Here is a 14,024-nt window from a genome sequence, read left to right as displayed (position 1 = left end):
ACCAGAAATCCTGACTGTTACTCCTCTTATAAACCAGGGAGCAACAAGCCAGGATTCTCAGTTCAAGTGACAAATCAGTACAATGTCAGAATCTAAATATACGAATAGCAACTATAGCATATACATGCAGCTGTAACATATCAGTGAGAAGGGGCTGGGAATTATACGATGTTTTACTGTTATTACAGAGACTCTGCAAGAACTCTCTTGCCAGAACTCTCCTCTCTTTCTCCTTGCATCCATGAGGGAGAGATTGAAAGTATTTTCTGTCTGATACAATTGGCTTTCCTATCAAAACCCTGATTTGGAATATGCAGCAATGACCCCGGGATTTGACATGATTGGCCCTGAACGTTCTCTGCACCACGGAGCTTGTATAACCTGGAGCTGAGAGCAATGAAACAAAATAAGTGGAGATGGAGAAAAACTCCACACTTACCTGTGCCTGCGGACAAGTAAATTCAGGGAGAGTGAAATATGCTGTGTTTGCCACTCTGAGCCACCCACCAGAGCATTTCAGAATTGCCCTGGTCTTACTGTGAATTGGCCCTAAGGATGCTGTGGATCCACAGAGGCCTGCTATGATATATTTGCAAGGCACTTCTAAGATGAAACCTCTGTCACCTGCTAGGACTTAAGACTCCAGTGTTATAGCAGGCGAATCAGGGGAGGAATCTACAGCATGGTCTTGCCCACTTTTGTTGGATGAGTTTCAGCTGGTACTGCCTGAGGACACTGACAAGGTGCATCCGTAGTGGTTCCTTACCACTGCACTAGCCACTGAAGATGAGCAATGTGATTTATATTATGGCTCCGGTTTAAAACTATTGCAACAGTATATGCTTTAGAACCTGTGGGCTGTAAAAAAAACTCTGAAACTTGATCAGCAATTCAGGATACACAATAAGAAAGCAGGCATTTCCATAGTGGAATGGCTGGATTATGAATTGTACAGAAAGTAACTTCACAGTGGAATGCTTTAGTGGAAAGAAATATGCAGTTTGTCATGGTATAACTTTTATTGTTGCTCCAAAGCCTGCAGTTATTAACACTCTGCAAATGTAATGTAGCAGAAGTTATGCAGACATAATGGGATTAGCTTCATGATGGGCAGGGCGTGGTGCAACGTGCGTTCAAGGCTACTGGAAGAAAGTAGCAAGATGTTGCCCTATTTTAGAAATATATAAAGTGTACATGCTACTTAGTTCTGTCTCTCAGTTCTGATTGAAATGCACAGGTCCTAATGTTAGGCAGAGAACAGATGTAAATGGAAATATGGTAGTCTTTACGTGAGCAGAGCTGGAGAACAATTTTTGGTACAGAAATAATAGATTCCAATTTGGATAGTATTAACTTCATGGTCCGAGGATGTGCAACTAACATTCCCGATAAGATACAGTTCTTTCACACATGCACATGCGCATGTAAGACAGTATGAGTATAAGGTTCATTTGCTGAATGCACGGTTAAGACTAAAAATCATGCCCCTTATGAAAGGTTGCACCTCCTTAAGTAAGATGGTTGTAAGTTCTCGAGCTGATTAATTTTGACTATCTATGTAGTCTTGGAAGCCATATACTTGCATAATTAGTATAACATGTAAGCCAGGAAATACTTTGTCCTTCAGATCAGTGTGTTCTCTTGGCCTACAGATTTTGCTGCTCATACATGTGAAACTACTTGTGAAGTTTCAAAAGTGACTAAAAGCAATACAATGTGAACTAGCCAATATTCAAAACTGTATTGTTTTAAAAGTGCTTTCTCTCATTGCAGATGTGATGAATATGTCACCCAGTTGGATGAAATGCAACGCCAGCTGGCTGCAGCTGAAGATGAGAAGAAGACGCTGAATTCATTGCTTCGTATGGCCATTCAGCAAAAGCTGGCTTTGACTCAGCGCCTGGAGCATCTTGAGCTGGACCACGAGCAGTCCAAAAGGGTGCGCACAAAATCCGCTTCCAAACCCAAGAGTAGTAACCCCAGCGTAAGTCATATACGATCGTGTGGAGACAGGTCTGAAGGGTCTGTGCTTAATAACCAGGTGTTTTGCAGTGAGAAATATAAAATCTATTGTGATTAAGAAGGAAAATAGGAGGCTATAAATATGCTTCTGTTTGTGCTGTTGAATGTCAGCATAAATCCCCACTATATTAATGTTGCAGTGATGAGTGGTTTGTACTAGTATGTTGTTAAACCATGTAATACAGCCTGTATTATAGTGGTCTTAACTGTAACTGATTCACACGCATGGGGAGGGGGGATGCTGTTAACAACGAAATGGTGGAAAAGCACTTGGCTCTTTCCATGATGAACGACTGTGATTTTGCTGTTTATGGGTAAGTGTTAAAGGTGCGTGCCAGGTTCATTGCACCTGGTGTTACTAACTGTAGCTTGTATAGCACAAATGTGATCCTTTCCCTGGGTGATGAGCAAGGGGGCTAACTTCACTGGCTAAGAGATCTCCTTGCTTAATGTGTTTGAGAAGTGGTGGAATGAAACACTTAAAATTAGGTCTATAGTATGGTATTAAGAAACTGTGCTTAAAATGAGAGCTGAATCTAAATTAAAACTACACTGACAATGGGTTGCTGCCATTGTCATTACTCAGCTAATTTGAAGAGATTTCTTATCAGCTGTACAAGCTGGGACAGCCTAATAGGGAGGATACCTTTTGAAATGCTGTGGTCATCACTGACTTGGCTGCAGAGAGTTAACCTAGAAAATTGCACAATTTAAAAAAAGAAAGAAAGGGGATATGTATGCATTATTGCCTGTTCTGAAATAAAACTTATTGCTAGGAGAAAGCAAACTTAGGATCTCAGTGCTTCAGAGCAGTTGTGTCGAGAGACATTACCACATACTACAAAAGTTTCAATAGTGTCGTGTTGTTACTTTTATGCCAGGAAGATGTGTTACACATGGGGCTTCACCTAGCCCATTAAACTCATTTTAATCTCCTTGATTTCAGTGAGAAAGTTAAACAAGTGCTTAACACTAATTTCAGTCAGTGGGATTTTAAAGTGATTAAAGTTCCGTCCATTATTACTGTATCTGCACAAAGTACGTATACAGAATTAATAGGAGTATATGCTAGTATTGTCAAGTTGCAATGCAGTTCTACTTAACTGTCAGTATTAAGGCTTTAATAGAATAGTATTGCAGAGCTCTGAGTTTTGTTTAAGCGAAAAAGCAAACTGCATTTCTTATGCAAGCACACATTTCACAGGGCTCTACATTCTAGGCACCAGAAATTAAAGAATCAGTTTTTTCTTGCGAATAATTGTGAAGTAGGTTAGCATATATGTAATCTATAAAAAGATAATTTCATCCGGTATTGAACTTTTAAGGGCCCTTTTAAGCCACTTAATTTCAATATGTCTGATGATTTTTTGAAAGTGTACTTCATAATTGGTGCCTATTGAAATGGGAATGATACATGACTGGAGGAAAAATGTTGGTTTTAAAATTGTGGTAAATTTAAGGAGCACACTGAGGCACATTAAAAAAAGAAGCAGCAGAAACAAAAGATTCAAAAGTGCCTAGCCCCAAACTTTATTTTAATGTAAAGCCCTGTTCATTTTGTACTCTTTTCAAGTAACTTTGTATGCCTAGAATATTACTAAGAGTGATGCAGGACTGCACAGCTGTGTCTGCTGATAGTCGTACAATTATTTCCCCCCCAAAGCCATGTGAACGCGGTGTTGTACTGTCTCATCTCACTTTTCCTTTTAGATGATCAGCAGCTTGCTTCCTCTGTATTGCCACTCTGCCTATAAAGTAGTTAGGAGATCAAGCAATGTTGCTGTAAGGTAATAAGGGGAGTGCTGTCTGCTTCCCTAGCAAAGGAGAGCCAAGTAGTGCTTGGATCTCTCGAGAGATTAGGAAGAAAAACAAACAGGAAGAACAAACTGCAATCTGAGACGGTAAAAAAAAGTCCTGACATCTAGAAACTGGATGATTTGAAGTGATATATTCTAAGCTATACATGATTATGAATGGTCCAGTTTAATGTATTACTGAAGATTTGGCAAACTTGAGAGCTATTTTTCAATAGGTTGCCTAGGGTCAAAATGGCAGGTCGTCTATGCCTCGCTTTATTACCACATTTACAGAAAACAGTGTATTCTCCTAAATCTGAGCTTTAATATTGATATTTAGCAGGTTTTGAGATTTTTAGGGGCAGAACACCTTTTAACAATGTTCAATCCTGCTTTTCTCCTCTTTGATGCACAATAATCCAAAAGGCCTTTTTAACCCCTCCCCCTTTTACAAAATGCCTTGGAAATTACCAGGCATTTAGAACACTTAAGCTATTTTGCTCCATTAGAAGCAGCAATCACTTTTGCTTCCATATTGATGGGGAGCTATTAATCACAATTCTAAGTGGATCCTTTTCTCTGGTGGTGCTCGTAACACAGAATACTCACAAGGGGAAAGGAAATTTTTAAGAAATCAATTGCATTGGCAAATTTTCAAGTTAATTGATATGAAATATGGAGGTTTCAGTATTGTGAGATGGCCATAGGGTGTCAGTTCATTTTGCTGGATATAGGTTTTTCCCAGCTGGAGAGTTTTCAACCGGCTTAGTAATACTTCCCATTGTTATGTCTACCCTTTTCACACATCCATCCCCACAAACAAATCTTCAGTCCTATCAGCCCTTGCCCCATTTTACATTTGGGACATTCACAATATCTGTGTTTAGAGGGTAGTACCCAGGAGCAGCCCAGCTGCACTTTTACATGAAACAGCTGGATGTGTGTGTGTTCACTAGGGGTAAAATCTGGACAGAAACTTGGAGTAATTCCAAAGATGATTTGTCCATGTGTGTACACTGGGGTTGTGTTTGGGTAGACTTGCACCTACTGGGTTATTCATTTCCTAAAACTAACTATATCATAAAGCTTTTTTGAGTGGAGATAAAGCATGGAAATCTTACTAAGCCATCACCTACCTCTGCAAGCAGGACTTTTCTCCTGAATGATTTGACTGATCTCGGTATTAGCTGGCATGATACACTGACTGACCTGCATGTTTCTGGAGAGGCTACAGCTTCATTGATAACTTCTCTTGCATTCTTACTGTTTACTTCTGCTTGAGCAGCATAGCTTGATTTCAGGACTTGTAAGGAACTTTTCTTCCTGCACAGCTTTTGCTAACAGACGGTGCAGCAAAGCATTGTTTCAGATGCTTGAAGCACACATAAGCTACATTGGCTTCTTTACCTTAGAAGACTAACAGATGCCCCTCAGCTGACTAATGTGCTCTGGACTTCCTGCAGCACACATTTGTGTGCATTTTAAGTTTTCCTTTCTTGAATTGAAGAATGACCTTTTTTTCTTCATTTCTAATATTTTTGTTTTTATTTGTCACTTTCCACTTTCCAGCTGTAGAGTAGTTCCTGAAGAAGGCCATTGCAACAGTGCAGCTTCGTATCTTAACCTGTGTCGTTATGGTTAGAAGTGGTGGTAGCCCGTTGCACAAAGAATGGAAACCACTGCTAATGTATCTCTCTCTTGATTTTGTTTTTTACTTAATGCAAAAACACATCAGTTCCAGTATGCAACTGCATTGTTTTTTCATTTTATTTTTTGGCATATGATATCTGGATACAAAGAAATACAGCTTTATCCTTTAAGTGCTGCTGCAGGAAGAAAACTTACAAATGCTGAAGAAAAATACTTCATAATGTAATAATTGCCATGGTAGCTTATTATGGCTTATTTAGAAATGTTCAGATGGGTATTTTTTCTTTATTTCATTATAAAGCATTCATTTTTAAAACAAAACAAACAATGGTCTGATTGTTTAAACCTGTGCACTTTTAATCTTTTGATATTTACTTTAACGTCTTTTTATTCTTTTTGTAGAAGAGTTTATATTAAAGAAAAAACCCAGTGACTTATGCTAATAGACTCCCTTCTTTTTGGGCTTGTGCTTGATGTTTTCCCATCCGCATGTGGCAGAGTTTATACTATATGGTTTTGCTCTACACTGTGTTTAGAAAAGAGCTTCAACACAAACCAGGAGTTCTGCTAAACTATATATTGTGCTGTGCATCAGCAGCTTTTTCTTTCTTTTTAATTATAAAATGTTAAGCTTTATCTGTTTTAAATTACTGATTTTTGACTGCCATGTTAATTGAGAAATCCAGGGTATTCAAATTCTGGGGTTTTTTCATATTGTATTATTATTCTTAGGAATAGTTCAATGTAACAAGAAGAAAACTTGACTTTGCTCTGGTTAAAACAGTCATAGGCACTTGAAAATAAATATTAGTGTTACCTATAACTTCCAGAATGTCTGGGTTTTAGGAAAAATCTCATGGTGTATGATTGGTTAACAGAATTTTATACAACTATACCACTTAAATTCCAAATTGGAATTGTTTTTGTTACTACTTTGTTTTATTGTGCCAAATTGTGGTACATTTTAGAAAGACAAATTCTAAAGTTGTCAGCGCCAGGGTGTTCTATTTCAGCGCCTTTTTGTCATTTAATTGTTGCCGGTAGTGCCTTTCATAATTTTAAAGGGAGAAGCCTAGGCTAGCTTAGTCTGTGCGAGAAGAAAGGAACCATGGTTTTGAAACCTAGTAGCGATGTGGAGCAATAAGTGCAAAGCAAACTCCCCTACCGCACATTTTTAATGGGTGAACCTACTATATAGATGATATATGTGCAAATTGTAAAAAATTCTGTTAGTCAATGATACTCCATCATGCAAATTCAGGGGCTCAGAAGAAAAAAAATAAATGAACAAATCTTAAAAGCAAAACCCGAATATATTTCATGAACCAAAATGGACTTTATGAAACAAAAATAAGCAAGATGTATTAACACATTTGTGGTTGCAGTACAGAAGATGTCTTGGGATGTTTGGTGTTCTGGTAGCTTTGTATGGTGGTGGATCCAGTTAACCATAGTATTGTTTGCAAATGTGAAGAAGAAAAACAAGGCATTTAATATTTTTCTCTTGCATGTTTTATCTAATCCATTGTGATTTCAGGAAACAGAAACTGAGATACGCATCAACAAGATGTACCTTTTGGTGCTATTTGTTGAGGCCAACTTCGAATGATTAAATTTGGTACTTCTGGGGAAGGAGAAACCACCTTCTTCCTCATAAAAAAGAAAGAGACAGAAATACAAAGAGAGTAGTAATTGTAATAATAATAATATTAACATGGGGAAAGGCTTTCTGTTTGCTGGAAGAAACTTTATTATTCCTAGAAGGTGGGGACTTATATTTTCATCTTTTTGGTTACAGTATTGATTCTTAAGTGATTACATTTAAAATTACATCTCTATGTGGGTATTTATTTGAAATGTCAAAGTACTGTATTATGTTTTATGTGCATTACCTTTTAGTGGTGGATTGGTCTCCATTTTATTGTCATATGCATGTACTTTTGCCAAGTAACCTTTACACAGACCTGGAAAAAAGAAGCTAATGTAACTACTTAAAAGGAGTATGTGGGAACTGATTAAGGTACAACTATTGTGTTAAATTGATAATTTTAGGAGGTGTAGAGGACAAAAAATTAATTCTAAATTAATGGAAAAAGAGTGCATGTTTTATAGGAAAGCAATCTACCTGTGTAAAGGTAGTCACATTGGCAGTATCAATAAAGGAGAAAGAAGACATTCTGGCTGGTGTATTTTTGAGTTATGTTAATTTTCTTTCTTGAAGTATTTCAGGACTTTTAAACTGATAACGTACAAAGAATATTTCATTACCCTTCTGGATAGTTTTGCATAATATAAGCCACCCAAAGTTATATCCCACTGATTTAAGTGGCAATAATTTAAACATGGATACATAAGTCTCCCAATGAAATGGAACAGATTTAGAAGGGATTAAACTGTGGCTAGATTTAGTGCTACGTAGTATAAAATGCACACAGACATAATTAAAATACTCCAAATATATTACCAAGGAAAACTATAGTGGTATTTCACTTTATTAATAGTATTATAATTTATGGAAAAAAATAGCTTCCTTTCCTATGTGGTGGCAAAAGAGGGTTTCCATTTTATTCCCATCCCATTTATTCTATGTTGCAATATTGCAATAGACCAACCTTGATGAACTGGTGCCTTCAAGATACTTTGGACTGGGAACTCTCATAAGCCTCCACACATTATATCCACAGTATGTCTGATGTTCAGAAATGCTTGGAGCTGTAGTCCAAAAGACCTTGAAGACACCAGGCTGGCCAAGGTTGCAATAAACCTATAACAGTAACAGAGTTCAGTCAAAGTAAATACAATTCAGAGAAATATTTAGTCCACAGTGTTCTCCAGTGGATCAAAAACATTAACTGTCATGATATAGTTTTCCTTTTTCCTTTCCATCTACTTAGAGGTGTCTATTGTACATGAAGCAAAATGTTCCACATTTTTATTATCAGGCATCACTAATAACATTAACAGTTCCATTTAGATGCCATTTGAATTGTAAAATGAGGACCTAGAAGCAGTAAGAACAGGTGTTATTGCACTTTATCCCAGGAAAAGTAATCTTCTACAAATGTAACACACACTCCCACCTGTCATGAACAACCGAAGATGTAATGCTGAGTGCTTGATGCTTGGCTGTAGTGATGTCCTCGTCATCCAAAATAGGATTGGATTACAGTGTTACCTTTTGCTATGAGAACAGAATAGTTCTGCAACAGCCTTTCCCACCCCAGTGCCCGCCAGGTGTTTTGGCAAACACTTGTGTGGGAAGGGCACCTGAATGGGGAATGCTGGTTTTATAGAATTAGCTGACTGATCCTTGGAGTTGAGCTTTCTCTTTATTTTAGTAACTTCAAAAAGTGCTGAAATTATTTGCCTGTCTGTCAGTTTCATTTTTTCTTACATTGCATCCCTGACTGATAGAGGAACATAGCAGAAGTGATGCCTCCTGTTACCTAGAAAAAGAGAAAGAGAATTGGATTTAGTAACACAAACTCAACACCTTTCTATCGAGAATTAACGCAACCAAGTTTCATGGACAGTATTTCTACTCACTAGCGATTCACTGTGCATAGTAGAAAAAATTAAGTCATAGTCTAGACTTTGGCTTAATAGTTTGCCACAAAATTCCTGTTACATCCTCTCTACAATCTAAATTAGTCAAATTTCGTGGTTTCACCTCTACCATCTGAAATCTCTTATGTCATGTTTCAAAAAATTTTATATTATGCACCAATGGCATGTATGTGCACAATGTGGGCCAGTGCATTAATGTGTAATCTTAGCCTTAATCATGTATTGAGGTGCTCAGGCATGCTCTCTATGTTGAGGTTATAGTTCTGAAGTGGAGTTGTAAGCACATTCAGTTTAACACACTTTCAGCACAATCCAGTGAGGCTGCTTGTAGAATTCTGAACTTAGGTGATTACAGACATCCTATGCACCCTGGAAGGGGAGCATAAGGGTGAATATCACCTCTGTACTCCTGTCCTGCAAAGCAGCTAGAGAGCCAATTCTGGCTACTTGATGGCTGAGCTTCAGAAATGGAGGGAACAAGGCTACAGTGCTGCTAGAGTATGTCCTATCTTGGTAACAGTGGTCTCCTCCCCTCCCCACCCCTTCAGAATGCTAACTAAACTATCTCTGAGGTTCCTCTTCCGTTCTGTATCAGCTGCACTGTATGGGGAGGAATCTGAGCACAGATTTCCAGCTCTGCGATTGGGGCGATTTTCTACCTTGGAGTTGGAATCCAAATCATCCTATGGCCCTCTAGACATTGTCTGTGGACCATAGGATCACTCTGGTAGAAGCAATGGCATGGCTAAAAAAAGTGCTCCATTGCAACTTCCATTCTCACTAAATATTGGCTATGTTGGCTGATGGGAGTTGTAGCTAAAATGCCTGGGGGGACCCAAGTTGTCCCCATCTTCGTTCTACAGTTCATGCCTCACACATTTGATTGGCTGTTGAATACCTGAATATGGTCTCTGAGAGTTGAAACAACCTGAAACTCAAGTTATGAAGGTTTTTTTCCTCTTGAAACTAGAGAAGCCAGCTTTAGCTTCTGAATTGCAGTTTTGGAGATGGGGACTATGCCTGTGGCCTGCTTTTCCTTCAAGAAGCAGCAAATGATACTCTTAATATTGCTTACAACTACCCAAGCCTTATTCAGGGATTATTACCTCATGTGATTAATATGTCTGAATGAAAGCAGAGCTGTGCCTTCTGGCTCCTACTTCCACTGCCCATGTCTTGGGGTAAAGTCTGAAAAGAGGAACCTGCACACACAGATTATACCACAAAAGGTTATCGATCCATTTTGCTGTTCCTAATATCTCTCTTTTAAATAACTCTGTGGCCTGTTAGGCCCTTGGTTTGGTACACTATAGGACAATAAGTGCCTTAAAGCAAATGAGCAATAGTACAATGAGCTCCCTCACTTGCTGACTGACTGTGCAGATCACTGACTTAAGCTTGGACTAGAAGTGGTCCAGGCTTCAGTCTTCCAGGCTCAGTTCTCAAGAGAGTTAGTGAGTTATCTTCTAGTCCACAGGTGTGGTCAGGAAGAAATCAGGGACCTCACCAAGCCCATCTCTTTCAGCCACTGATTGGCCAAATGAAGCAGAACTAACACGGTTATTCCTACAGGCCTGATTGGATATTTATGAGATTTTGTAATGCTCCAGTGCAGAACATAGAAACAATCTGTTTCTATATGGGACAACTGGTGTTCTGGTTTGCAGATGCTCAGACTGCAAGAAACATTTGCTTGAATGTGTCCATTTTATCCCATAATATGTTTTAAAAATTCACATTAACTGCCAAATAATTGTGCATATAATTTCTGCCTTAAGCTTGAGTCTGTGCACATGCACTCAGAACATGTACACAGACTTGTTGGTGCTTCCACGTAAATGGGAGCTTCTATCACAAAAGATGCACTCCTTACATATCCTGTTTTATTGTGGCTATACCTGCACACATTTAAAGCAAAAAACAAAAGAATCCAAGTCTCTAGTCTTTGTAGAGCCCAAATATTAACCACATTTGCAGCCACTCTTCCATCTATTAATTTTGGAAAACACAAGCCTGCTCCTACATATTCGTATTTTTAGCAATGAAGTCACAGCTATCAGTTAACACACCCACTTTCTGGATGTGTTAAGCCTTTCTGGGGTCTTCCCTTTGAGGAAGTAATTGCAGTCTTATAAAAAACATTTTAATGAGCCATTCTGGTATAAACGTCAAGAGTGCAAGACTGGAACTTGGGAGATCTGGGTTCTAGTCCCTGCCCAGCAATGGAGCTGCCTGGGTGACTTTGGGCAGGTCACAGACTCTCAGCCCATAACTAATCTTACAGCATGTTTGTTGTGATGATGAGATAAAGCTGGCTTTATTTCCTTGGAAGGAAATAAGCTATCATAAAGCATAATGTAATGAATTAATAAAATGTCAAAATCCAGGATTTCTATTCAGATGTTTTGGACATCATTCAGCTCCAACCAGCACAGTCCAGAATACAGGTATTGTAGGCTAAAACATCTGGAGGGCACCAAATTGGAGAAGACTGTTCTAGAGGTTCCAAGATGAAGGAAATTATTTCAGGAAGAATCATTTCAAATTGTCAGCGTCGGATAAGCAATGATGCCATAAAATATCCTGTATGATGCTCTTCAGGTAGATATACTGTGTTCATTGGAGGGTTTCCCCCTTCTTCCTAGGAAAGAGTACAGGTGTGTTGTAGCAAATTATTATTACATTGCATTTATTTACTGCATTTTCCTCTTGTAAGAAGTCCAAAGCAGCTTTCAAAGCTCTATTTTATCCTTTCAACAACAACCTTGTGAGGTAGGTTGGGCCGAGAGTGAGCACCTGGCCCAGTCACCCGGTGCGCTTCATGTTCAAGCAGGGACTAAAACCCAGATCTTCCAGTTGCCCAGTCCAACACTTGAATGACCACACCACACTGGCGCTCAGTTACAACCTCCGACTGTTTGGCAGCTTTGCCTCCTCTTCCCAAAGAATTATTGTGAACACCTATGAATCAAATCATCACCATCTTTCCTTATGCTTCCCTTTTTATTCCACAGGGCTGCTGAGTTCTTTGAAAGGGCCAAGGAGCCTGGACTCTTTCCAGGTTTGTGGTAGGAAGAAATTTAATAGGTGCAAAAATTCTGTGAAGTACCAGACGGAAAGCAGTAAAAACCAAAAAGCAGTGATGCCTAGTGGTTTGAGGTGAAATTGAAGATAAATGAAGAAGGCCACTTCCAGATAGAAATAGTCATACTACTGCTGCTACTTTTACAACCCTGTGTATGTTGCTTTGCTTGCTATAGCATGCTAGGAGTTGTAAGCCTCTCCCCTGTTCCATTGGTCTAAACATGCATGGCTTGCACTTTCAGGGACTTACAAAGGGAAGAGCTGTGGTATTCATCAGAGAAATTAGTTACACTGTTTAAATATAATGATCGTTCATTATTTTAAAAAATGTTATCTTTATTTCCAAATAAAATTAGGCATAAAATAATACGGAATATTCTCTATACTCTGTACTACCACTAAAATGGTCCTGGCACACAAATAATACAAATTTCTCACTCACCAACTTTTCTCACAGCATCTGTCTATGCTTTCTGTTACTTCTTCTCTGTAGGAACACCCAAATGTTTTGTGCAGTGTGCTTTTTGTTATGCTTTTGTACAATGTGCTAGACACCATTTGCCCTGAGAATGGTTTTCAGCCATGTTATTACAAGAAACTTCACCCTCTATGTTCCCAATTCAAAGAAACACAAACACATTTGATATCACATCACAGCCACACTGCCTGGTGGCCAAACTTTCAGCTTCTGTTTCAGCTGAGTAGATGCAGATTTCAGGAGAAGAACAAAAACAACCAACCAGCTGAATTATGTTGAAGAGACTTGGACTTAGAAGGTTCTTGGGCCAATTTAGCAGAATATAAGTTTAATAAACAAGAATCCAAATCATTTATATCCAAGATATAAATCCTTCAAAATCAGCTTACAAGTAACAAATACACTATATTAAAATAAAACAACTAATTAGTATCCTTTCCAAAGGGCAGCTGATAACTCGTGTGTGTGTGTGTGTGTGTGGCATTCTTATATTAGTGTCTTGCCATGTCCTTGTGCCATAAAGCTACCCCCACCAGTACTCCCACCCTCCAAAAGAAAATATGTGCGTGCTTCAAGCAGTTTATTCCTGTTAGCCTAGACAAGTGCATTATTGCCCTCTGCAAATTTATAAGCTGTTCTTGGCTGATCAGCAGAACCATTTCCTGCCATCTCCCCTTTCTGTGACAGCGATGGATCACAGCTCATGACCGCCAGGCTGTCTGTGCAGGGAATCGGATACAGGGAGCTTCCTCTCCCCATGTCTCCCTTCCTGTGTGTCGCCTTTGCTGCTTGCTCAGATTTCACATCTGGCTTGCCTCTTAAAGGTTATTTTAGGTGCAAAGAACCCCTTCTTCTGTTGGCTTTTATTTATTTTATTTTATTCTACAGAGGGGAAAAAGCATGAGAACCACTGTATTAGTTTTGATCTGGTATTAGATGTGGATTTGAGGGGATGCATGTTAAAAGATAGCTGCCAATATCAGGTAATATGAGCACAAGAAGATCCATGCTGGATTGGCCAAAAACTCCATCTAGTCCAGCACTCTGTACACATGGGAGCAAACCAGCTGCCTGCAGATCACTCAAGCAGGATGGGTGCACGTCCAGCTACCCAAGGTCCTCAGCAACTGGGGCATGCAGATGCGTAAAGGAGGTAGTACACAGCCAGCAAGGCTAGTAGCCACTGATAGTCTCCTCCTCCATGAATCTGTCCAATCGTCTTTTAAAACCAACCAGATGGGTGGCCATCTCCACTTCTTGTGGCAACAAATTCCGTAGTTCAGCTGTACATTATGTGAAGAAGTACTTCCTTTTCTCTGTCCTAAACCCTCCACCAATTAGTTTCATGGGAAGTTTGAGTGATATTGAAGAGGGAGAAAAATGTCTCCCTCTCCATTTTCTCCACCACAGACATTATTTTAAAAGCC

The 14,024-nt window shown here is 39.0% G+C and overlaps 1 protein-coding gene across 5 annotated transcripts in view; it reads left to right on the top strand.

Annotated features, from left to right (window-relative positions):
- The window catches only part of BICD2 (BICD cargo adaptor 2), a 111,234-nt gene extending 103,591 nt beyond the window's left edge, over positions 1-7,643 (top strand). For 3 of the 5 annotated variants that reach the window (XM_044451114.1, XM_044451119.1, XM_044451118.1), the window contains exon 7: positions 1,774-7,643. In XM_044451114.1, the coding sequence (XP_044307049.1) occupies positions 1,774-2,080 (307 nt within the window). In that variant the 3' untranslated portion in view covers positions 2,081-7,643. The remainder of the gene's footprint in view (positions 1-1,773) is intronic. The other 2 variants (XM_044451116.1, XM_044451115.1) reach the window with 2 other exon arrangements.
- Positions 7,644-14,024: the final 6,381 nt, after the last annotated feature.

Source organism: Varanus komodoensis, unplaced genomic scaffold (genome assembly GCF_004798865.1).
Source record: "Varanus komodoensis strain SLA01 unplaced genomic scaffold, ASM479886v1 scaffold6_2, whole genome shotgun sequence".
NCBI lineage: Eukaryota > Metazoa > Chordata > Lepidosauria > Squamata > Varanidae > Varanus > Varanus komodoensis.
This window is presented reverse-complemented; position numbering and strand designations above follow the sequence as displayed.